The following is a 26,140-nucleotide window of genomic DNA, read 5'->3' on the forward strand; positions in this document are numbered from 1 at the left end:
ATTGTATATTTATATATAATTTATACACAATATATTAATATATTATGTATTTATTATATATTTATATGTTTATAAGAATTATTATTAATAATAGTTATCATGTAAATAGCCCTTCAGGTTTGCAAAGAATTTCACATATATTATCTTGAATGGTCTCACAACAGCCCTGTGAGGTGGAATAAATACTATTAATAACCCAATTTAAGAGATAAAAAACTGAGTCTGAGATAGGTTAAGTGATCATGCAGCTTAGTGTCTGAGGCATGTTTCCAACTCAAGTCTTCTGAGGCCAAATTCGGTACTCTATAAGTTATAACAAAGTAATACCACTCATAGTCTGTCTAATAGGCAGTTGAAGATGTGAAGTTGTAGGTCAACAGAGAAGTTAGGACTGCATAAGTAGATCTGAGAAACTTTAGCCTAGAGATGATAATTAAATTTAAGGGAGGTGATGAGATGATTAGGTGAAATAGAAGAGAAAAGGGCCCATGAAAGAGCCCTGTGGGACACCTATGGTAAGAGGTCACGATCTGGATAAGCATCCAGCAAAGGGGACTGAGAAGGAGCAGTCAGACAAGTAGGAGGAGAACCAGGAGAGACTAGAAACCTAGAGAGAAGAAAGTATCAAGGAATGGAGGGTGATCAACAGTCTCAAAGTCAACAGAGAGGTCAGGAAGAATTAGTCGTAAGAAAAGGTCCTTGCATTTGGCAAGTAAGAGATCACTGATAATTTTGGAGAGAACCATTTAAGTTGAATGATGAGGCAGGAAAGGAAGTAGAGACACCTACTGTAAATGGCCTTCTCAAGGAGTTTAACCACAAAAGATTGTTACAAAAGTGAAAGTTTGGAGGGAAGGGAGAAGACATGGGATTATTTTTTAGGTAGTAGGGAAGTAGTCACAAAATCCAGGGCTCTTTCATTATACCAAATGTATACCATACCAGTAAGAAAGTGACTTTTCAGTTCTAAGTCCTGCTGATCAGGTCATTATTTGGGGATCATGGTAGGGAGAAAAAGGGGACAAAAAGGAGAATCCCAGAGGATGATAAGCTTGCAGAGTGTGTGTGTGTGTGTGTGTGAGAGAGAGAGAGAGAGTGTGTGTGTGTGTGTATGTACCTGCTGCTGAAACAGAAAACAAAAAGGTGTTTTGTTTTGTTTTCATAAGATTTGTTTCATTGGGAGATGAGGAACTCTTTTCAAAAAATAAGAGTCATCAACAAGGATGATGTTGAACCTGATGTTGAAGGTGAAAATAAGAATTGAGATGGTGATAGGGAACATGTATGATAGCTGTCCTCAAATAATTGAAAAGTTGTCATGTAGAAAAAGAAATAAGACAGAATTATTCTTCTCAAGAAGACAAGACCAGAATGAGTGGGTAACTATTTCCAGCAGAAAGAGTTTGACTCAGTATGAGAGAAAGAATCTTACAATTAGAGATACCCTTTAATTGGCTATGGGGTACCTCAAAGTGGAAAGGACTAAGTCAAGGATAAGTGAATCTTCTGTTACTGAAGGTATTTAAGCTAGATGACCATTTGAAAGGAATGGGATTCATGGTTTGTTTTGGGGTTGGACTAGGTGACCTCTGGAATTAATATTGACTCTGGAGTCAAAGTACCTGGTTTCAAATCCTACCTATAACACTTATTACATATCTGACCTTGGACAAGCCTCTTCACTGCCCTAGGTCTCGGTTTTCCCATCCGTAAAATGAAAGTGTTGGCCTATAGCCGTGTGACCTTGAGCAAGTCACTTAACCCCAATTGCCCTGCCTTCCCCCCCTCCAAAAGGCAAAAAAAAAGAGAGAGAGAGAGAGAGAGAAAGTGTTGATCTAGATCAGGGGTTGTCAAAGTGTGGTCTAAAAACCAGTGGGATTGGGGTCCCTGAGACCATTTCAGGGTGTCCAAGATGTCAAAATAATTTTCATATTAATACTAAGATGTTGTTTACCTATTAAACTACTCTTTCCTTTTCCAATTATACATCTGTACAAGGCCAGATTTTCTTCATATATTTCAACCAAAACATTATATAGCAACAAGTTAAATGTAGTAGCAGAGGTGAAAATCCACCTGTTTTAAATTAAACCAGATATTAGATTTGCAAAAAATAAGTATAATAATACCATTCTCAGTAATTTTTGTTAGAATATAGCTATTTTCATTAAAAATATATTATTTAATTTGCAATGGGTTTATTTTCAAATAAGCATTTTAGAGTTTTATCAATTTTAATTTCTAATATGGTAACTATCAATAGACCTAACCCATGTGAACACAGGCTCTTTGGGGCATCCTCAATCACTTTTAGGAGGTACAGGGGTCCTGAGACCCTTGCCTTGTTCTAGATCATCTCCTAGGCCTCTTCCAGTCCTAGATATCATGACCTATGATCCCTGATAATCCTATGATTCAGCCTTCAAATATTTGAAAGACTGTTATGTGGAAGAGCAATCAGACTTATGTGGGGAATTAGGCTGAATGGATGGCATTTAATAGCACTATACATCAATGAGAAAGGGACTCTTTAGCACGGCATGCAAGTGGAAGCTGGGAGTTAGGAGCAAGGATTGTTAGGGGAGTTAAGGAAAAGGGTAATGAAATGACTGTTTTTCACTCAATCAAAGGGAGATCTTCCTAACAATTTGAGCTGTGAGTTTCTCATTACTAGAAGTGATCAGAAAGAAGATGGATGACCACATATGAGGATGGTTATAACAAAGCTGCTGTCCTAGTTGAGAGGTTGAACAAGATGTTCTCAACTTTAAGTTTCTCTGATTATAGGTCTCAAGGAATGATTTTTTTTTTGAGGGGGAAGGTAGGGCAATTGGGGTTAAGTGACTTGTCCAAGGTCACACAGCTAATTTTGTGTTAAGTGTCTGATGCAACATTTGAACTCAGGTCCTCCTGACTCCAGGGCCAGTGCCACCTAGCGGCCCCTCAAGGAATGAATTTTAAAAGAGAAAACTTCTTAAAAACTTGATTCAGATATAGAAAAATAATGCTAATTGAAATTGTTTATACATACTATTTTAATATTGCACATTTATGTTAGATTCATTTTGTAAGTTTGGTTACAACACTAAATACTATTTGTCCAAACTCAGTCTTCCATTGCTCATGTACTATAGATTTCTGATCAAAATTTGATAACATTAGAAGAAATGTTGCTTAAAATAGGTGGAATGAGAAATGGAGTGAATTTAATCATTTAAGGAGCCCTGAGAAATTCCCCACTCCCATCTAATACCTCTTTACAGTATATCAAGATACTTAAAATCCCACCATTAAGAAATTCATTCCAGAGTGGCTAGGTGGTGCAGTGAGTAAAGTACCGGCCTGGAATCAGGAGGACCTGAGTTCGGTTCCAGCCTCAGACGCTTAACACCCACACACAAAAAAAAAAAAAAAACTAGCCGTATAACGTTGGGCAAGTTAATTAACCCCAATTGCCCTCCAAAAGGCAAAAAAAAAAAATCATTCCTTCTTTCTTAAATAGTGAATGTCGGGGTTTGGGGTTTTTGTTTGTTTAGTGGGGAGGTTTTTGGCCCAAGTCTATAATTTCATCAGTATAAGGAGCTTCCTGGTGTGAAGATGCCTTTCACTAGTGTATAGCTTAGAATCTTAAACAGTTGAATAGGGTGTTGAGTGTTTAAGGTCCTTGGTCAAGCCCACACAGCTGGTCTGTATCAGAATCAGGACTTGAACTCAAGGACAGCTCCCTATCTACAATAGCATGATGCTCTAGAGAGGATTAACTTGTGAAGAAAAGTAGTTGGAGGCCAAAGAGACACCTTGACTGATTGAGGAGGATGCCAGAGGGAGAGGGAAAAAGGTATAAAAAGTTAAAGTCAATAATATTATTTATTCTATAACCATTACTAGGCCTGGCCCAATGTATCCAGTGAAGGTAATGTTTTCCACATGAGAATTTTAGGTAAACATCAACAATACCTTTAATGTTTTTTCATCATGCCCAGAATATTCATAGCATCAAAGTCCACTTAACTAAATACTAAATAACTAAAAATACTGACCAAGGATCAATAGAAAATGGGTCAAATGTTGGAGTGGTGTTGTTGTTTTTAAACCTAAGCATGTGTCAGTAAAGTAAATTCAATTGTTGACCACGTGATATAGTGGAAAGAATGTTAGACTCCAAGAGTCGGCACGCCTGACTGAATATTGACATTGACATTCGGGAGCTGTGTGACCTCAGTCAAGTTACTTCACAATTTCATCATTTATGAAGTAGGGAGAAAAATAAGATATGTGCTACCTATGTCACTGGACTGCCAGGGGGAAAGTGCTTTGTAAACCTCAAAACACTTACAAATACAAGCTAATACTGTGAGTCATTAGGCCATTCTGACAGTGGATTATGTTTTAATAGTTTTCTTGGTATGATTTGGTGGAATGTTGTACTGATAGGAATAGGTAGCTATTTTTTTCAGATATCTTGTCTGGTCATATTTATAATTTGGGTATTTCCTAATGTAAGTACCACTCTCTACATGAAGCCTTTTACCACCCCGCCCCCAACCAAGGCCTTGACACACAAAATTACATTGCATTGATTTTGTAAATGGTGAGAAGCCATGTGGCATAGTTTATTGTGAGCTGGCCTAGAAGCTAGGAAGACCTAAGTTCAAATCTTGCCTATAATACATCTTGGCTTTGTGACTGGGGCCAGTCATTTGCCCTATCAGTGAGTCAGGCAATTCTCTAAAGCTCTAAATTAGGACAAGAGAAGGTGCCAGTCTATGCTGCCAGAAGAAATATTTGCTTCCAGGAATTCCCTATAGTGATAGTCATATATCTAATTTCTGTATTTATATCCCCATTCTTGACATAGGAGACAATCAATGTTTGTTTATTTACATAGTCATTGTGAGAATGAAATGAGATAATATTTGTAACACACATTCCTTTGTGACTTCTGGGGCATTGGACACTGTCCAACATTGCTGACCATCCTCTCCTCCTGGATGCTCTCTCCTCTGGGTTTCTGTGACATTACTCTCTCCTAGATTTCCTTCTATCTGTTGGGACATCCTTTTTCAATCTGCTTTGCTGACTCATCGTCCAATATCATGCCCCACAACTGAAGGTATGCTCCAAGGCTCTGTTCTTGGCACTCTTCTCTTCTCTCCTTCTTGGTAAACTCATCTACTCCCATGGGTTGAATCATCTTCCCTACAGAGATGGCTCCTAGATCAATATATCTAGTCCCAGTCTGTTTCGTGAGCTTCTGTTCCACGTAACTTCTGATGGACATTTCAAAATTAGTGTTTGGGAAACACCACAATTTCATGTTGAAAAGAGGACTCATTAACTATTCCACCCCTCCCACCCCCACTCCTTACTTTTGAAAGCACCACCATCTTCTAGTTTCCCTGACTTTTAATCCTGGTGCTATCCTTGACTACTTACTCTCTTCAACTCCACATATCCAATCATTTATCTTGGTTTCTTTTGGGAGGTTTTTTGGAGGGGGGAAGGCAAGGCAATTGGGGTTAAGTGACTTGCCCAAGGTCACACAGCTAATAAAGATATCAAGTGTCTGAGGCTGGATTTGAACTCAGGTCTTCCTGACTCCAGGGATGGTGCTCTATTCACTGAATCACCTAGCTGCCCCCAATCACTTGTTGAATCAGACTATTTCTAGCTCAACAGCATCTCTCAGTCTGACCCTTCTTCTCTACTCTCCTCACCTCTGCACCATAGATTCCTTCTTTTGCTTCAAGATACAACTCAAGAACTACCTCTCACATATAGTCTTTCCTGATCCTCACATCTGCTGGTGCCCTTGTTTGGCATTGATTCAATCTATGCTTATATAGACACATGTCTCCCCCAATAATGTAAGGTCCTTGAGGACAGGAATTACCTCATTCTTTATATTTGTATTCCCAACATCTAATATAGTATCTGCCATTATCATATAGTATAAGTGCTTAGGAAATGTTTGTTGATTTATAGATTGCTATTTAATGCTGCCCATGTGACCCTGAGTAACTCATGTCACCTAAGTCTCATTTTCCTCAGCTGTAAAATTATGGGGTTGGATTAGATGACCCCCGAGGTTCCCTTCTATCTCCAAATTCATCAGCCTATGATACTCTGTACTTAACTAAGCTTGTCCTCCAATGACAGAATAATACTTCTTATTGTCCAACCCATACTTGAGACTTTTTCAAAATTCTGTAGGATTTGCCAGAAATTACACTGTCAAAGTTTTTGAGAAATTAGAGTCATCTCCATACCAGAATGGGCCACTGGAGGTGGACTACTAAAAATAAAATTTAAAATAGATTATTTTCAAAGTCTAGAAGGAATTTTGAGATTCTGCTATGGCTCCATAAGATAATAGGACTTAAAAAGGTTTATTGATCTACCTAAAGTCCCGTGGTTAATCAATGGTGGTGGTGGGAGAACTCAATCCCTTTGTCTATTGGTTCCTTTTCACTAGATAGCAGTGCCATTCCTAGCATTATACTCTAATGAAAGCTAGATGGCATAGTAGAGAGAATAGGATTGGGAGTCAGGAAGAACTGACCATTTAACTTCTATTAGACTCAGTTCCCTTATCTGTAAATTAAGGGTAATAATACTTCCTATCTCATAAGGATGTTATAAAGATCAAGTCAAATAATATATACAAAATGCTTTCCAAATCTCAAACTAGAACCAATAGCAACACTATAAAAGCAGTCTTGAAAGACTTAAGAACATTGATCAATACAACGATCAACTATCATGTCAGTGGACCCAAAATGTCCCACTGACAGAGAGTTGATAGATTAAATATGCAAAATGAGATACACATTTTTGCACATGTTGCTGGATTTCACATATCTGATGCAAAGGTTTTGGTTTTTGTTGTTGTTGTTTTGCTTTGTATTTTTGCTTTTTGGAGGGGGGAAGGCAGGGCAATTGGGGTTAAGTGACTTGACCAAGATCACATGGCTAGTAAGTATTAAGTGTCTGAGGGTGGATTTGAACTCAGGTCCTCCTGACTCCAGGGTCAGTGCTCTATTCAGAGCCACCTAGCCACCCCAAAGGTTTTGTTTTTCTTTTTCTTTTGTGTGTTGGGTGGGAGAGAGAGGAGAGGGAAAGAGAATAAAGAATTCTTCATTGAAAAAATTTTAATCCCCCAAAGTGCTACATAAATATTAATTATTATTACCAAACTTTATGCAAGGTTCTCTAAATTATTGTAAAACTCTCCTCTGTGTATCTAAAAGAGACTAGAAATGCAAAAAGAATGCCAAACTTTCTTCTTACTAAAAACTCTTTTGGGGAAGAAACATTTCTCTCTTTCTGCACACAATATCTTCACATTTACTGTCAGCTGACTTTTACAAGACAAATCTTTCACAAAAGTCAAGTCATCTGTCATCAACTAAGCTAATGAACATAGATAAAACTTTGTTAACTTAAGCAGGGATCGTCAGTATGTTTTCTTTCTCAAGCTCATAGGCATGTTGAATCTCTTACATGTCTTCATTTTCTGGTTTCCTTTAAAGTATGTCTCACTAGCTGGCTGGACCAGTTTGATTGCTGTTCTCTAGCTCTGCCACTACTCTTATGTATAGGATTAGAACCAGAGATTTATAGCTGGAAGGGAACCTGGAGACCATCTAGTCCAATCCCCTTATTTACAGATAAGGAAATTGAAGCCCAAAGAAAGGAAGTGATCTGCTCACATTCATACAGATAGCAAGTGGCAGAGCTTGCTTTTGCACCCATGTCCCCCAGACACACTATCTTCAATTGAACTAAATCATCTTTCCAGTTCATGTACATGGATATTCTCATTCATTCTCTCATTCTCTCTCTCTCTCTCTCTCTGTGTCTCTCTCTCTCTTTCTCTCTCTCTCTCTCTTTCCTGTCTCCCCCCCCCCTTTCTTTTGGCTTTTTCTCTTTGTCTCTATATCTCTCCTTCCCTCTGTCTCTTATATATATAATGTGTATAAATATATATTATATATATGAGTACATGCATATATACAAACATAGACACATATACTTATTTCTAGCCATATTAAAAAGACATGTCTATTTCCTTTAAAAATCATGGTTGATTTGTGTTTCTTTTTAAGTCTTTGATATGTGTCAGATTGGAAAGTTCTATGGTTTACCCTATTAATTCTGAGGAGAGACAGCATGATATAACTGAAAGTGGCTTGCATTGGGGTCAGGAAAAGTTCTGCCTCTCTAACTACAAAAGGACATTTAGTCCAAGGCAATGGGGAATTTGGAAAGCAGACTTCAGAGTGCATAGAAAAGGGAAATGGCAGGTTGAATTTGGGGAATACCAAATAATAAAATTTGGCTGTAACCCAGAGTATGTGAAAGGAACTAATAGCATAAAGCAGAAAAGATAGATTGAAGCCAGTCTATGGAGCTCTTAAATGCCAAACTAGATTCAAGGCAATAGGGAGCCACCAAAAATTTTTGAAAGGTATGGGGGTAGCGACATGTTCTTTGAAAAGATTCATTTGAGAGATGGAAAGAATAGATTGGAAATGTAGAGAGACTAGAATCAGGAAGACCAGTTAGGATAGAATAGTTCAGAGGAGAAGTGATGAGGGCCTGAGGTAAGGTGGTGACCACATGAATGGAAAGGGAGGATGTATACCAAAAAAAAAGGGTGGAATTAACTGAACTTGGTAAAGTCTTATTGACAAAATCTGAGTGACTGTCATTCATTGACTATTCCAAACCATCTCTTCTCTCTTCAAGTCTCCAATTTTACTCTTCCCCACTCCCTTTCAGCAAAAGACTTTGCCTCCTCCTATTTTATGAGACAATGGAAGGCAAATCATGACCTTCCTCTCTTCCCATATTGTATACCTCAAAACCTGTATATCCTCATCGCCCACTTTCTCCCCCTTTGCTCAAATATCTGAATAAGAGATGGCCTTTCACCTTTCAAAAGCCAACTCATCTACTTGTTCCTTAATCTTAGCATCTTTCTATCCCTTCTAGGGATTTTTACCCCCTTCATTGACTCCTCCTTTCTTTCTTCTCTTCAAATATATTTTTATTTGCTGGCTCTTTCCCTGCCACCTATAGATATTCCTCATGCTTTTTTTTAAACCTTCACGTTACCTAGCTATCATATCAAGCTATGTTGCCCTGTGTCCACTTCCTTACCATTCGCTTCTCGCCTTCCTATAATTTGATTCTGATTCCATCACTCAACTAAAACTTTGCTTCCCAAGGATACTGATGATCTTTTGACTGCTGAGTCCTCTGACCTTTTCTCTGTCCTCACCCTCTTTGATCTTTCAGCATCTTTTAACACTGTCAACCAACCTTTCTCCCTAGGTCTTTGCTTTGCCTTTTTTGTCCCTCAAGCCTAGAAAATCCCTTCCATTCCTCTCTCATGAAACCAAATGGAATAGACAGTTATGAGCACCTTTGAAGAATGTTCCCTTTTCACATTTTTCTCCTACCATTCCCTGACATCCTCATGCGCATATATATCTTATTAACTTACAATAGTCCTGTACCCTTTTTGGTCTCTTCTGTTCCTTAGCATAGTGCTTGCTTACCCCATTTTCTTATCATTGAAAACTTGAAAGGACAATAAGGTATGTGGGCCTCCCTGTGATCTGGCTTCTCTGTTCTTGGGAACAGAGTTGGAAAGTCAGTTTTACAAGACTAAGGGATAGTACCAAAGTTAATTGTTTGAAGGCAATATACACAGCACAGAGAGGTGTTTTTATTTCACCCAAACATGAACATATCAGAGTACAGCCCTTAGTCCCAAGGTTCTGTTTTCATAGTGTAATGCTTTCATTACATGGTCTAGGATCATATATTTAGGAATGGAAGAAACCTAGGAGGCCCACTAGTCCAACTCGTTAATCTTACAAATGAAGAAACTGAGGCCCAAGAAGTGACTTACCCAAGTGTACACAAGTAGTAAGCCTCATAAATTATATGTAATTAGAATGGATTCTCTTTAGCTCTTTTAGCAAGTTGGGTTTGGTTTTTTTGGTCTTCTTATTTACCATTCTTGTGTCCCTTTGATTTGGGGGCCTCCTGTTCAAATTGAAGAGATATGAATTAAGTGATAATAGTATGGTGAGGAGATTTTAGAGGATTCCTCCAAAGAATAGTCATTAATATCTTGATATACAGGTGGAACAAGGTCTCCAGAGGATTACGATCCAAGGGATCAGATCTTCATTCTATGTTCAATAACATAGATGAAGGACAATGACAGATACATAAAGCTAAAAGGGAGAGTTAAGGTATTTATTGGTAGAGTCAAGCTCCAAGGAGATCTTGGCAAGCTAGAATGATAGGTTTAACTTAACAAGATGAAACTGAGCCATTTTAACTCTAAAGTCACTTAGGTTAAAAAAAATTTTTCATAAATATAAAAGGGGTGAGGTATGACAAGATAACAGTTTCTATGAAAAATATCTGGAGGTTTAGGTGGAGAATAAGGTCACCATGAGTCAACAATATGATAAGGAAAACTCAATATTAATATGAGCTTAGACTACTGGAAGAGATAACCTTGAGTGGGTACAATGATAATCCTGCTGTATTCATTTCGTTTTTCATAGATTTAATATAGCGCTTTAATGTTTGCAAAACATTTGACATACATTATCTCATTTGATCCCTACATCAACCTTGTAAGGTAGCCACTAACAGTGTTATTAGGCAAGGAGAATGACATTCAGAAAGTTAAAGTGACTTGGCCAGAATCATGGTTAGAAAAGGGATGAGGCAACATTTGACCCTGACTTCTCCTGGTCCTAAGTTCAGCAGCACTCTTTCTCTATCCTCACACTATCTCCCTGTTCTGGCCTAAGTACATGTTGGGAATAATGGTGACAAGATGGAATGTTCCCAAAGGTGGGTGATCATATATCAAGGGATGCCCATAGTATATGGATTTATATGAAGAAAAATGAGGCAGAGAAGATTGACGGGTGACTTGATAGGAGTAATCTCTTACTTGAGAGGCCATGCGAAAGAGTGTTTTGATTTTTTCTATCTGGCCAGAAGATGGTAGAACTGGGAGTGATCCCTTGCAGAGGGGTGGATTTCAGCTCCAAGTAAGGAAAAACTTAAAGCTATCCTAAAAATGGAATGGGCTTCTTTGAAAGATAGTGGGGATGGGGCGGCCAGGTAGCACAGGGAGTAAGAGCACTGGCTCCAGTGTCGGGATGACCTGGGGATAAAATCCAGGCTCAGACACTTAGCACCCACCCAGAAACACCTGGCCATGTAACCTTGAGCAAGTTACTTAACCCCGATTGCTTTAAAAAAAAAAAAAAAGATAGTGGGGACCCTCCTCACTAGAAGATTTCAAGTGGAGGCTGGATGACCAGTTATTTTGAGTATATCAGAAATGATTCTTCGTCAGACAAGTGTTGAATTATATGGTCTTTGCAGAAGAAGCACAAGACCAACTCCATCTTGGAGCAACTTTGACACTTAGAACTGATATGACATACATTATTATGAAACTACAAACATGATTATGAGGCCAAATGTCTTAGAATTTAAAACATAGATAAAGCATTTGAGAATGTTAACAAAGTACAAAATGTTATAAAAATCCTTGATATTTTTTCACTGTGGCTTAATCCATTCTCCCCTAAATCTATAAAAATGTAAAGCTGTGCCATGAATAGTCAGAACAGTGCTCAGAGCAGTCAGATTCTGTTTCCACTATGTTTTGACTTCTATGACTGGGCCTTGGTCCAATTTTAGACAGATCTAAGATTTGTCCAATTCTGAGAGTCTGTAGTTCTGTGAAAACTGGATCTGTTATCCCAAAATTAGCATCTAGTAAGTCAAAGTTCAGGCAGTGAAATAAAGATAGCTTTTGTACAAGAGCCTTTCACTGATCTCCAGAGACTTTAGGAACCTAGCCAGTTACTGGCATTCCTTAGGGCATACAGGTTTGGGAGTTTTCAAAGGGGTCTCAGAGTAGCTTAATTTTGGGGTTCAGTTTAATTCTCCTCCCCAGCTAATTAAGGGAGAATAATTTTTCCTATTCTAAGCCCTTTTCCCTTTCTAGGGCTGGATCATGTCCTTTTTTTGTTCTCCTAGGGATTAGGTTACAATCTCATTGGGTGACCTTACTTCCTGTCTCCATCTCACTATCTACTATACCTCGGCAAAGACATCTCTGATGTCAGTCCTTTACTAAGGATGCCCTACCTGACTGAGAGGTTATCTGTAAGGATTTGGGGTGGGGAAAGGAAGAGTAAATAGTCTGTCATCGTAATTAACCATTCCTCAAAGCCACTAATTAGAGTCCATTCACAGAGACATAGAAGCTGGTAAGGACTTTAAATATGCTGCGTATTCTGTCTTCATAGTTTGATGTTTTCATTGTATACTCTCGGATCATAGATTTATAACTGAAAGCATCTGAGGAGACACCATCCAAGTCCAAAGGTGAGGAATCTGCAGCTTCGAGGCTACAATGTAGCCTTCTAGGTTCTCAAGTGTGGCCCTTTGATGGAATCCAAATTCAGATTCAGTCTAAGGGCTGCACTTAAGGACCCAGAGGGCCACATGTGGCCTCGAGGCCACAGGTTACCCACTCATGATCTAGTCCAACTCCCTCATCTTACAGGTGAAGAAACTATGACCCAGGAAGTCCAATGACTTAACCAAGTTCATATAAGTAGTAAGTCTTGGATGTAAAATATATATATGTACATATATATATACATATACATATATATATACATTTTTTAAAAATAGAGGAACCATTTCTCTAGACACTTGAATGCATATTACTCTGGAGATGCAAGGAAGGTTAGGAAGTTTCCATAAAGAGAACTTCTGAATGCCAGGAATTCAAGGAATTTCCTGATGATAGAGTAGATGCAATGGCTTTCCAGAAGGCCATGGCTAGAGAAAGGAAGGGCCGTTTTGCAAAGTTCCACTTGACTGCCCTAAATTTAAACTCACACAATTACCAGCAAATCCTAGTTTCATGCAATAAATCAATAGAACCCAGGTTCAGATCCTGACTCTGATGCTTCCTATGTGTCTTTGGGAAAGTCACTTTCTCAACCTCAGCAACTTCCAGTGTTAAATGAAGGAGTTGGGCTAGACAATGTCTAAGGTCTCCTCCATCTCTAGATCCTATGACCCCATGCTCTATTAAATAATATCTTAGAAATATAGCAAGTTTAAGGCATGATTTACACTTTGAATTCATCAGTTATCCTAATTTAAATTCATTTAATCATGTTGCCTTGTCTCAAAAGGGTTGAAGGCAGATACTGCTTTCATTTTTTTACCATTTGGTCCAGATGGAGCAGAATATATAAGATTATCAATGTGTGTGGCCTGGAGAGGGTATGGAGAGGGGGGCTGGGTGCCTCTGTGTCTGCCAGTGTCTTATATTTCCTAAGCCTGGGTTCATGCTTGAATTCTCCCATTAACCCATCCTCCTGGGGATCTTTAAACCTCCCTTCTTCGGTGTCAAAGCCAAACAGTTCTCTGGAGCAGTGATCTCTGGGGTATAACCTGTTTGTTTACTGACGTGGGTGTTTACATCATTCTTCACTAAAACTCAGTGTTCCAGTGAGCTGAAAACCCAACAATGAAAGACCAAGGACACAGAGCCTCAAAGGTAGCCCAAAATAAGGACCCCATATCCCAGGAACTCAGGCTGAAAGCAGATCAAATTAAATGGAGAAGCTGCAATTTTGGAGATGTTGATGCCCATAATCTTCCCCTAACATGAACTGTTTATACTAAATCATTTAGGGAGTAGAGTAACTGTTCATTCTATCTGACTTTTTATTCAGTAACTTATATACATCACCTCACCTACAACACTGAATAATACCTGATGGGTACCACAGGTATCATTTTCCTTATTTTATAGCTGAGGAAGCCAAGACCCATAGAAGTCAAGTGATTTGCCCAGTCACACAGGTAGCAAGCATTCAATGCAGGATGTGAAACTAGGGCTCTTTGGGCTCCAAATTCAGTTCTCTTCTCCACAAATCTCACTGCCTCTCTAGCTGACTACTAAGGCCCCTCACAGCTCTCATATATTTTTGACCCTATGCCTCTAAGACAGACTTCTACAATAGAATACTCATCCCCAGTCAGTTACTGGCCCATTTCCCACATCCCTTTCCTCTCACTACACAACATGCCCTTCATTCAGTCTCAACCTCACTGCACCTGCCTTAAAAACTAGGAACTTTGCAAATGGTTCATTTCCTCACAAGAATAAGAGCTTTTAAAATGTGCATCTACTTGAAACTTCAGACTGTGACTCCATTTATTGTTCACAGCAGAGGCAGATCCTCATAATTTCCTCCTGAACTAACAGGTACAATTCTCCCTGTTTCAAAAGAGTAGGTAGCTGACACACAGGGAAATTAAAGGAATTGCCCTAAGACACAAATCAAGTCACTTACAGAACCAGTCTGATGGAGATAATGCCTCTATTTTTCACCCCATCAGCTATGCTACGTCTCTTTATGATCTCATCACACTGTACTCATTGGGAAGAAGACTAAGAAGACCTCAGAGTAAAACTGAAAGGTTTTTCACCACTCCAGTCAAATGGTTTTGATTCATATCAGCTTGTCCTTCCCCAAAAAATAATATTTTCTTCAATGTAGAGGAATACAGAGACCATCTAATCCAACCCTCTCATTTTACAGCTGAGGAAACTGAGGCACATAGTACAATCACCTTACCCAAAGTACCAGAAAAGGTAAATATGTTGGAGAACCAGGATCCAAATTTTGATCTTAAGGTTCCAAATACAGAATCCTTTCTACTAGTTATTCAAGAAGGGATCATTTTCACATGGCTTCAAAATCAAAAGAAATCGACAACATCTGGACATATGAACATAATCACCAAAGTCTGCCCCCAGAACAATTGCCCCACTAATTAAAAAAGTATGCATTGCTATGGTATAAAAATTCGACCTTCCGCTGCCTTCATTGGTCCCCCATGCACGGCAATTGTTGGCAGCATAACAACAGCTATAATATCAAAACAATTGGGCTTTATTGGGTTTTCTTTCCTATTATCTTTTTTTCCCTTTTTCTTTCTTTTTGTATTTACCTTTTTGCTTTTTCCAGGTGAAGTTTACAGCTTGGTCAGTGAGGCTGGGGTTGCATCCATCATGAGGAAATACAAATCCTTTGCCTTCTTGTCCCTCCTCCTTGGAGACTTTCGGTTTGTATCTTGGTGATTCAGCCTCTTCAGTCACCGGAGGAGAGGCACAGCACTTAGAAGGAAATCCCTTTGAGAGCCAACTTTGGGCTGCTTTCCATTCTATAAAAACTCTCACTGGACAGAGATTAATTTCCAGAGATACACCTAATTCTCATTTCCCTTTTTAGTGGCAAATGTGGGAAGATTTCTCAAACTCAAGTCTGCCCTTGAAGATTTTAAGGAAAGAGCTCCTTGAAAAAAAAAAATAACTCTACTTAGGAAAAAGGTGGTTGCCCCTTCCAAATGCCAGTGTTTGACTGGGCTCTTCTGAGTGGTTCCTGATCAGAGGGGAAAGAAGGGAATTTAGTAGGACACATCCCACCCTCACGTTTTCTTGTTCATCCAAAGCTGAGCCATTTGTTTTATGTGGTGCTTGGGTAATTCCTGAGCACCTATCCTTAAAAGAACAGGAGAGTGAGTCTGAGGAAGGAGCTTAATTTGCGGTTACAGTTTAAAAGCTTGGTGGGGAAAAACTGTAGACGCCCTCCCCCCTGGCAAATCTGGAGCTGAGAGCTGATTCAGGTGGGTGGAGGGAGGGACGTGGCTGCATGGGGTAAAGAGGAAGGGAGGCAAGGAAGAGCCTTCACCTGCAGAAGCATGGAGCAACACTCAGTTCACTGGCACCCAACAGCCCAAGTTTTCAAAGAGAACAAGAATATTACTGATAGACTATATTTTTTATACTTATGCTTCAAAGAAAGGTCTTTAGAGCTGGCCATCCATTGGATAGATGATCTCATTAAGAAGTAGGCTTTTAGGGAGGCTAGGTGGCGCAATGAGCACGGGCCCTGAGTTCAAATCCAGCCTCAGACACTTAACACTTACTAGCCATGTGACCTTGGACAAGTCACTTAACACCAATTGCCCTCCAAAAAGAAAAAAGAAGAAGAAGTAGGCTTTCCCCATCTCCTAGATTACAAAATCAGGAAGAAATATTTTAAGGGACTCCTATGTGCCAACTGGCAAAAACTAACTTAAAATTACAACTGCCACTATCCAGTTGTGGCCCTGAAAAATGAGTGACAGGCATTCACACCTACCCACAGAATGAAAAAGAGCCAGACATCTGTCAAGTCTTTCTCTGGCCAGACCAGGTGACTTTTTTTTTTTTAATTTTAAACAAGATGTTTGACTTGAAGGGAAAACTATCTAGGATCAATTTCTTTATAGTAATTTATCCCTACTGAGAGACAGAGATTGCCCTACATGTAACAGCTACGTGCAAAAAAGTTATAAAATTGTCCTTGGTTTTACAATGATGAAAGAAAAACATTGAAATTATCCAATCAAACATGGTATGCAAGGATTTTTTTGTGGGGTTTGTTTTTTTGTTGTTAAACAGAGCAAAAAACTTACTGCAATATAAAAGTAAAAGTTGAATAAGCATGCCACGAATGGAGAAAAGGGATATTTCCACAGAACCAGATTGTTTTTTCCCCTCCCCATCTCCATTTGATGTTGGTCAAAGCATACCATCGGCCATTTAGTTAAAAACACACACACACACACATTATGCCTGTGCACATACACCAGTTACTTTATGTACAAAAAAGGAATGGGGAAGGGAATCAAAGAAGAGAGAAAACTGTACTGCAGTAGTCAGGACGTGGATGAACCAAATCTTGGTTTTCTAATTGTGAATGTACTGTTTTCCTTGGGAGCACAGTTGTGGAGCAGAGCTGTAGATTCTCTTCTTAGTGAACGCCTCCTGTCTGCTGCTGGAATACATCAATTGTGTCTTCATCCTCCATTTCCAACTGTGCGGGTGTGTCTGTTTCATTGATTGGCTGCCCATCAAATCGGAATCTGATCTGCCTCATTGACAAACCCTGTCGTTCACAATAGGCTTTCATCAGTTTACTAAGTGGTGTGTGCCTCTTAATCTTAAATTGCACCACCGAACCATCTTGCCCAGCCACCTTCAAATTAATGTGCTCGTTGTTTTCGGCCTTGCCTCCTTCCTTCGGCTTGTCGTCGGCCATGGCGAGGCCGGGGGTCTCCTCAGCCTCCGCTTCACAAAAGAGGCACCGGGATGGTCGGCTCCAAGGGAACGGAGGGAGACGCAGCAGCGGTGGGAGCAGGAGCAGGAGCAGGAGCAGGAGCAGGAGCAGGAGGAGGAGGGGGAAGGGGAGAGGGAGGAAGATGATGGTGGTGATGGTGAGGAAGAGGAGGAGAAGAAGAAGGAAGAGGAGGAGGAGGAGGAGCCCAGGTGACTTTTCTAATGCTGAATCAACCACACCTGCAGCTTCCATTCACCTAGAAACCTGATATCCATTCATTAAAACAGCTCACTGCCTCTTTGATGACTCCCAATTTCATATCCCAAAAGCCCAAAGGAAGAAAGGATTGGATCTAGAGAGCTTTTGATTCAGCGATTGTCTGGTTTGGGCATAAAGTTGATGGAAGAAAGTCTTATATAAACTTAAGGCACCATCCTCTTATACCTCCAAATACAGCCCAGCTGAAGAGAATGCAGGTTACAAGATTTAAAACTAGAAGGGTTCTCAGAGGCCATTTAATCCAGCCCTCTCATTTCACAGATGAAGAAACTAAGAAGTGAATTTCAAAGATCATGCAGGCAGTAAATAGTAGAACCATTCCAAAACCAGTTTTTCTTTTTTCTTTTTTTTTTTTTTTTTGCAGGGGGAAGGCAGGGCAGTTGGGATTAAGTGACTTGCCCAAGGTCACACAGCTAGTAAGTGTTAAGTGTCTGATATCAGATTTGAACTCAGGTTCTCCTGACTCCAGGGCCAGTGATCTATTCACTGCACCACCTAGCCACCCCCAACCCAGTTTTTCTAACTCCAGAACTACTGTTTCCCCCTCCCACATGCCTCCTTCCTTCTTATACAGACACACTGTGCCTTGCTGGCAGGCTTCAGCTACTGTTTGAAAGGACCTTGTCCAATCCCACCCCTACTGCCAACCCCACCCCCCAATAAATCACAAAAATTCCCAAAGGAAGACAATGACTTTCGTGCCAAAGTGCAAGGAAGGGTTCATAATTTGAATGATCCTGGAAAAAGTGAGACAAAACAATCATAATCAGGTGTAAACAGCTGATACAAAATCTTCTGAGAGAACTTTTGACTGAGGGAGTCACAGGGAAAGAATTTTAGAAGTTGTTGTGGTAGAGAAGAAGAGAGACACCAAGGAAAGGAATGTTTCTCTATATACCCTTATCACTTATCAGAGTGTTCTGCATACCACAGGTACACAATAAGAGATTCTTTAAGATGCGGTCAATTGTAGAGCCACACTTCTAACAACAAACAGGCTGGTTTCTACACACAGGGCATCACACACACACATACATGCACACATGCACACAAACACATTCTAAGGGCATAAACACACAATGCCTAGGTGGCACAGTGGATAGAGGCTGGGCCTAGAGTCAGGAAGACCTGAGTTCAAATCCAGCCTCTTACCAGACACTTACTAATTGTGTGACCCTGGGCAGATCACTTTACTTCAGTTTCCTTAACTATAAAATGGGGATAATCACAGCATCTACCTCACAGTGTAGTTCAGAGGTTCAAATGAGATGATAAGTGTAAAAAGCACTTAGTGCTATGCCTGGCACATAGTAAACACTCCATAAATGCTTACTCCCTTCCCCTTCCCTCATTTGCGTGGTTGTCGTTCTCTGATGCTCCCTGACAAGGCCTTCTGTAAAATATGGCATCCAAACCGAAGCAGAGTGCAGTGGGAATCAGCTCCCTCATCCTAAATAGTCTAATGGATGCCAGATCATACTACTGACTCCTACTGAGCTTATGGTCTTCTAAGAGCACATTCTCGCAGGCTGCAGCTGTTGCACACAAGCCCTTGAAAAACAAAAGAATGTATTTTTGTGAAATGTTGTGGTAGCCTGAGCTGCTACCATTATCAGCGTCCACGGAATGGGGTCTGGCCACGCCCAGGGCACCTCCAATGCTACACCCTGGTATGGAGGGACTATATCCTGTGGAGTCATGATGAAGTGAATAGAAGCACCTTGGAGAGAATGATCTTTGAAACATACACAGATAATCTGTAATTCTGGCCAGCTAACCATGTGGTTGGGAGAATACTCACTTGATTGTGTGCATGGCCAAAATTAGGGGTGCCTTCAAAAGGCCTTAGATGAACTCAGCCATTCTTTATTCAGCTTCTTGATCTTGGTTTGACTCTTTCACTATTGGTGCACATTGAGACACAATAATATATGGGAAGAGGACTTGGGCCTTCTCCCCAGAGGCTGACATATGACCTATGAAAACAGGCCTTGGTCCTGTTGTCTCATTGTTTATTCTTTTATTTTAGGTAAAGGGGTTGGAGACTCCAGCCTTGTGATTTTTAAAAAAAGTGAGGAGAGTGACCCTCCAGAGGACTCCCAGCATTCCAAGGTCCAAGGAGGGCTTTGGAGGTCAGTTCAGCATTGATGCCTCAGGAGCAAGAGGTGATCTTTGTGGGTAACCTTTAAGACCCATCCCAGTTGAGACTTAGACTCATCTAGCAATCATACTACAACTAGATGTGAATTTGGTGGGACCAATGTTATATAGAAATTGTGCTAAATATGTGATTCCTCTCCTCAGAGACCACCATGGTATAGGGGAGAACATGAATTGAGATGTTGAGAGTAAATGTATATATATTTGTTCTTGTTATATCCTTGAAGTAAATATCTCTTTTTAAAAACTAATTCATGTTGAATGGTTAGATAGATTTGGGGTACTAATCAATCACTGACACCTAACAGTAGGAGGGTCTTGAGTTAATAGCAGTAGAGATACCCACAAACTCCTGACTCTGGAAAAATAAGACAGAACATAGTCACTACATGCAGATGAATTAAATGTACACAGTTTGGTGCTAAGATAAACTTATGTCAAAGTAGGTAACCATTTTACTTGAATTTTTAGCATATTTAAAAATTATGAATTGGCTTGAATGGGAATGAAAGTTAATGTAACTAACACCTCTTAATTCATTCCCCCATCCCACACTGAAACTAGCACGCTGGGAGACTAGTGGTCTCCAGAGGGGTGGTTACTACTATTTTCATGGCTCTAAGGGTAACTCTTTAGGTGATTATCCTTCTAATCAATCTCAGAAGCCCCCATTGATATGATTCCCCTTAACAGTCAGCCAGTAGACTCACTTATTCTTTAGCAATGGCATTTACTCAAAGCATAGCAAGAACAGTAGTTACAAAGTATTTCCCAGAAAAAACAAGGGCAGTTTCCCTCATGTGCACACAGAGTCAGTGAGAGGGCAAAGTATAAGCATGGCCTTAAAGTAAAAATGCAGTAAAGCACTCACATAGCAAATGCTCATGGCCAAAGCAACTCACATCCCCAGAAATTCAGGACCTCAATGATATTTATTTCTATAATGGGATCTTCTCAAAATTCATTAAGGGACATGGTATGGTATTGGATGCATCGCTCCTCTGCCTGTCTGAGCTGGCTCCTTGAAAGGCATAACTATTTCTCCACAGGATGGATAGCTCAGATCCTGACAGGAAGCAGTGTCATAGCCAGATGGGTCAATCCACTGCTGGGATAGATGAGACCAGTCATGAAGAGATTGGCCTACTATAAATATAGTCTTTGCAGATCTCTCCATTACTGAGCAGCCGATGCCAGACTGAGAGGGGCAAGCCTCTCTGCCCCTGGACATGTGCCATTTGGGGCCTTGACACTGAATTCTTCTCAGGGCACTACATGTCGACTACACAAGTTGATCTGCCATATTCTTTGGATTTGTTTTTTCATAGGTGGATGTAGTTCTTCACTCACCTCCATTGCTGGCTCAACTGGGATATTACATTCACCTCAACTGTAGTGTTACAGTATTTTCAGTGGGAGCTTTCTGCCTTTTTTCAGCTATGTCAGTGACCTTTAGGCTGGTGTCAACAAAAGTCTTTCTTTTTTTTCACTCCCTCAGAGACACAGTTTTGAGATATATCACCGCCAGGCAAGAGATGGAAGAGATCTAGTCTCTCTAACCCTTCCTGGTTGAAAGCCAGTTCCCATAGTAAGATACTCCACCTTGGCCTATGGTAATTGGCCTCAATCCAGTTGGTTACACTTCCCAGAGTTCTTTTAGAGTCTTATGTAGATGAAAGGGTAAAGTGAAAGACCAGAAAACAGCCTGTGTTCTAGAGGCAATTTCATCTTCTTTCCTGGTCTCTTCACATAAAAACTGAGCTATTTGAGCCTCAGAAGCTTCCCAAGATCAAGAAAGCATCTTTCGAATCTGAAGGGCTTCCCCTTTACATTTCACAGTCTCTCTCTTTTTACCCTCCTTTCCAGGGCACCTTATTACATAAATAAACATGAACACCTGGTTAGCACGATGCTTATCATCATCATATCTTAACGACAGAATCTCAGAGTTGGAAGGGAGCTCAGAGCCCATTGTCTCCCCCTAGTTCAATTGATGCTCAAACAAGAATACCCTCTATGAGTGATCATCCAGCCCTGGCATGAATACCTCCAGTGAAGGGGATCTCAACTCTAAATGCAGTCTATGCTACTTTGCAACAGCACAAAGAGTTAGGAAGCTTTTACTTAGATTGAGTGTGATACATAATAAACACTCAATAAATTGCTTGTCAGTTGGGTGATTGATTGACTTGTCATTGCATCTTCCCACTGATCTTATTCATTGAAATGTACTTTCTCAACTGACTCTCAATTTATAAGTCTGTTAAACATCTGGTAGGAGTACAGGCTGAAGAGTCAGGGCGCTTAAGCCCTCACATTGGTTGTGACAGTGATGCTATATATGAGGCTTCTTCAGCATTTTCCACTTGTCACCCCTTCTGGAGTTTTGGCAGTGTTCCTTGGAGTCGCACAGCCTGAAGGCACGTTCAATAAAGAGTGTGCATGCTTTATGTTCAGAACCTAGTCTGCAGAGAAATTGTGGGATGAAGAAGGGCAAGTGCTGACAGAAACACCTCAGGTTTATTATGCATTTGATTTTGAAATTAATTTTTGGTCATTGCACATCCAGAAACCTTTTACTGTTGCCAAATTTTTTGCCACTCCATATGGGGTCTGGACGCACAGTTTGAGAAACATTGCTATGAGGGGCAGCTAGGTGGTACAATGAATAGAGCACTAGCCCTGGAGTCAGGAGGACCTGAGTTCAAATATGGCCTCAGACACTTAACACTTGCCAGGCGTGTGACCTTGGGCAAGTCACTTAACCCCAATTGCCCTGCCCTCTCCCCTCCAAAAAAAAAAAAAAGAGAGAGAGAGAGACACTGCTATGTAACCCTGGACAAACCACTTTACTCCATGGACCTCAGTTTTCTCTTAGATAAAATGAGTAAGATGGGATAGATCCATGAGGTCTCTACCAGCCTAATACTCTATTGAAAAGAAGAGTCCAGGGTGCAGTGAGTAGAGCACCAGCTCTAGAGTCAGGAGGACCTGAGTTCAAATCTGGCCTCAGACATTTAACACAAAAACTAGCCATGTGACCTTGGGTAAATCACTTAACCCCAATTGCCCTCCCAAAAAAAAGGCAAAAAAGAAGAGTCCAAATACTTTCTTCAAACCTTCAAAGAGGGTAATTACCACTCCCAATATTTAAAAATGTTCCCCTCCTATATGCAAGCAACCACACCCTCTTGCCAATGATGCTTTCACCTTCAAGTTTACAATCTTGTTGACTGGTCTTGTCTGCCCATATGATAAACCCATTATCAGTTCCAATTTTTCTGAGGGAAAATTCTGCTAAAGGAAAAAATAAATGAAAAATAAGAACTGTCCTGATTGTTCACATACCTACAAACATCTGCCACTGATGATATTAAATTGGTTTCAAAGTTCCTAAAATAACAGGATATATAGACCCTGGAGAAACCCATACATAGTAAAGAAAACTGTATGAGTAAGGGAATATATATTTCACTGGTAGATGTGTTTTAAGGTTTTTGTTCTATCTCTCTCCCATAGTCCTAACTTTCTTGATAACCTGTTTGTTTATAGACTATCAAACTCTTAAGGAATGAACCTTAGAGGCTATCCAGCCTTGTCCAACTGTCTCATTTTATAGATTAAGGAAAATAACGCTTAGAGTTGAGTGACTGGTCCAAGGTAACACAGCTAAGTAGTGACAGAAACTCAAACCCAGGTCTCTTGATTCTCAGTCCAATTCTATTTCCACCATGTGACATTTTTGCAGAGTCGTGCCCAAGTACCTATCCAATTCACCCAGGTATGAGTGGCAAAAGGCACAACGGATAGAGCACTGGGCCTGGACTCAGGAGCACTTGAGTTCAAATCTAGCCTCAGACACTTTCTAGCTGTATGACCCTGGACAAGCTATTTAAACCCTGTCTCAGTTTCTCAACTATAAAATAGTTGAAATATAAAATATAAATATAATATAAATTATAAAATATAACATAAAATATAAATATAAAATAAATGAAATATAAAATAGCAATAGCACCCACCTTGAAGGGTTGTTAGGATCAAATGAGGTAATAGTGAGTGCTTAACATATGTTTGTTCCCTTCCATCCTTCATACCTAGTTCTCTGATCAAGATGTTCCCAAACCACTGCTGATGACACTTTCAAGTTCTTGATCACCACTTGTATAAGAAATTTCCAAATGAATAGTCATAGCTGTGACTCATGTGGCACTTTCCTTCCATTCTCCTGAAACACATTTAGATGTGGAGACACTTGGTTTCAATGAAAAATTAAGAACCTTTTCCAACAATCTCCACTGGGATAGAGCATCAACAATACAGTCCGAGTCCCTGAAAATATTTGATGCTACTGTTCCAAGATGTCACATGACAAAGCCCTTGAGGCTTCAGGGGCTCCCAAGGAGTATAGTATTGCTTTTTCTTACATGGTATGTTTCCCTGAGAAGGAGCTTGGTCTGGTAGCTAGAGAACTAAATTTGGAAAGGAGAAAACCTAAGTTTAAGTCCTGTCTTTGACTCTAGGCAAGACTCAGTACTTCCAAGTAAATTTTTTAAACTGTAATTATACATGGAGCACCAACCTGCCTCTGTGGAGGGAGTTTCCACATCAGGAGTTGTCTATATTATAGATCAAGCACCAATGCCATATTTGCTCAAAGTGAATGGATGGGAAATTCTGCTGGTGAAATGTGACTATTTGCATTTGTATCTCCTTTCTTAACTACTCCAGCTCATAGTCATTAGTTTCCTCAGAACTCCTCTAGTGTTCAGGGTCTATGCCACCCATTAGGCATCTACCATAACTTGTCTCCTAGAAACAGATGCCTTTTATGTGTGTATGTAACAGTTTCTCAAGCTCTGAATTTACACGGCCCAGATTCAGTCTTGGAAGAGATACCCCATAAATAATGTTATTGGTTCATTTTGCCCCTACCCAGAATTTCCACTAGGAAATTTAGCATATACTGTTGCCCATATCTAAGTCTCTGCAGATGTGGAAAAAAAGTTTCCCAGCTCCCATTCAAGCACTCATGGTAGAAATGTATACCAGATAAAGGACAACTTTTACTTCATCCCATAAAAAGAATGCAGGACAATTTAAAGGACTTATGGGAGCCCATAATAATCAAGAAAATGACCTTTCCTGGGGCAGTGAGGTGGTATAGTGAGTAGAGCACCGATCCTAGAATCAGGAGGACCTGAGTTCAAATCTGACCTCAGACACTTGACACACTTACTAGCTGTGTGAACTTGGGCAAGTCACTTAACCTCAATCACCTTGCCTTACCCCCTTAAAAAAAATAAAAGAAAATGTCCTTTCCTCTGGTGAATCCCCATTCTATCTCTGGAATCTATAAAGGGTAAAGGCTTTAGAGTGCCTCTAAGTTTTTATACTTCCTTCAAAAAGGTAAAAAACAGGATTACTAGCCAGGCACTGTGAGAAGCCAAGCCCACCCAGGGACCCCTGCCCTTCTGTGGCAGTATCTGAGATAGTAGTGGAGATGAGCCTTGCTGGCCAGCAGCAGAGCTGAGAAGGAAAAGTTAGGTGAAAAGATAGACTTCAAAAGGGTTACTTATGCAGAGGTTGACAATCATAAATGAGATGGGACTCCAGTATGGTAGAAAACAGAGTCAGCTTTATTCAGCTAAGAGTCCAGTATATATAGTGTGAAACTGCATAGTCATCATAAGCCACTGTCTTTGGGATTACACCATTGCCCTAGTTCCCATTCACCTCATACATGATGCCCGTGTACGCTATCCTTCTTATCAGGGCAGGATGTTCCAAACCTCCCTAAGCCCCACTGGCCTGTGGTCCTCTACAAGGCACCTCCACATTCTCACCTTTTACTTGAGTGACATATATAGGCTGACACCCTAAAAGTTTGGTTTCCCTCAGGAAGGAAAATGAACTCAAGGTTGTTAGAGATGCAAACCTGACACCATCCAAAGAACATCAAGGAGTAATTTAGGGCAATATCAAGATTTTTCCTTCCCTTGCTTAGCTGCTTACTGCTCTTCCAAATTCAGGATCATGTGCTCAGTCCTTGGCTATTAACTCTTTACACTCCTCAAGAAGGGTGGTCATTTTAGAAACTCTTGACTCTCTCCCAAGAGGCTAGTATCCAGGAATTCCCCCTCCCCCGGCCATTTGGCTCCTCCCTCTATAGCTGCCATCACTGAACTTAAGTAATTTTACCACTGCCACTGTATAACAAAGCTAAGCAGCTTGGGGCCCAGGGATTCTTCCTACTCCACTACTGATCTCCACTCCTGCCATCTCTTGAGATGAGAGGTTCAGTCACTTCCTCTCCTTAGCTACCATCTCTAGTGTAGAAGTGGAATAGGCACTCGGTCCCTAGGAGTCTGTGCCAATCTTTGGTCCCATCTCTCCTGCATCTTTCAAAGACTGTGTATTTCCCTCCATCCTATTTTTCTACTATTTCT

General features: G+C 40.2%; 2 protein-coding genes across 6 annotated transcripts in view; both read right to left on the bottom strand.

The window, feature by feature from the left end:
* The window catches only part of LOC138170723 (serpin B11-like), a 70,470-nt gene that overhangs the window by 26,029 nt on the left and 18,301 nt on the right, over positions 1-26,140 (bottom strand). Inside the window, exon 1 of one of the 4 annotated variants that reach the window (XM_069100224.1) lies at positions 15,100-15,820. The exons of 2 other annotated variants lie outside the window; for them this stretch is intronic. The gene's annotated coding sequence lies outside the window, so the exon portion shown is untranslated. Of the gene's footprint in view, positions 1-15,099; positions 15,821-26,140 lie in introns of those variants that run through there. One more of the 4 variants, XM_069100225.1, reaches the window with a different exon arrangement.
* Positions 16,947-17,234, bottom strand: LOC138170204 (small ubiquitin-related modifier 2-like). 2 transcript variants are annotated; one of them, XM_069099531.1, is made up of 2 exons: positions 17,081-17,234; positions 16,947-17,023 (listed from the first exon to the last, which is right to left on the bottom strand). In XM_069099531.1, the coding sequence occupies exons 1-2, from the start codon at positions 17,232-17,234 to the stop codon at positions 16,947-16,949; spliced, it is 231 nt and encodes a 76-aa protein (XP_068955632.1). The 2 variants fall into 2 exon arrangements, with proteins under 2 accessions (XP_068955632.1, XP_068955631.1); XM_069099530.1 differs by having other exon boundaries at positions 16,947-17,234.

Source organism: Petaurus breviceps, unplaced genomic scaffold, assembly GCF_028583685.1.
Source record: "Petaurus breviceps papuanus isolate PSGF00001 unplaced genomic scaffold, PetGlider_PUasm1.0 38, whole genome shotgun sequence".
Taxonomy (NCBI): domain Eukaryota; kingdom Metazoa; phylum Chordata; class Mammalia; order Diprotodontia; family Petauridae; genus Petaurus; species Petaurus breviceps.

What these genes read in the sequence shown, in the direction of transcription:
- LOC138170204 (XM_069099530.1), bottom strand. Translation starts at nt 17,234, where the DNA reads ATGGCCGACGACAAGCCGAAGGAAGGAGGCAAGGCCGAAAACAACGAG.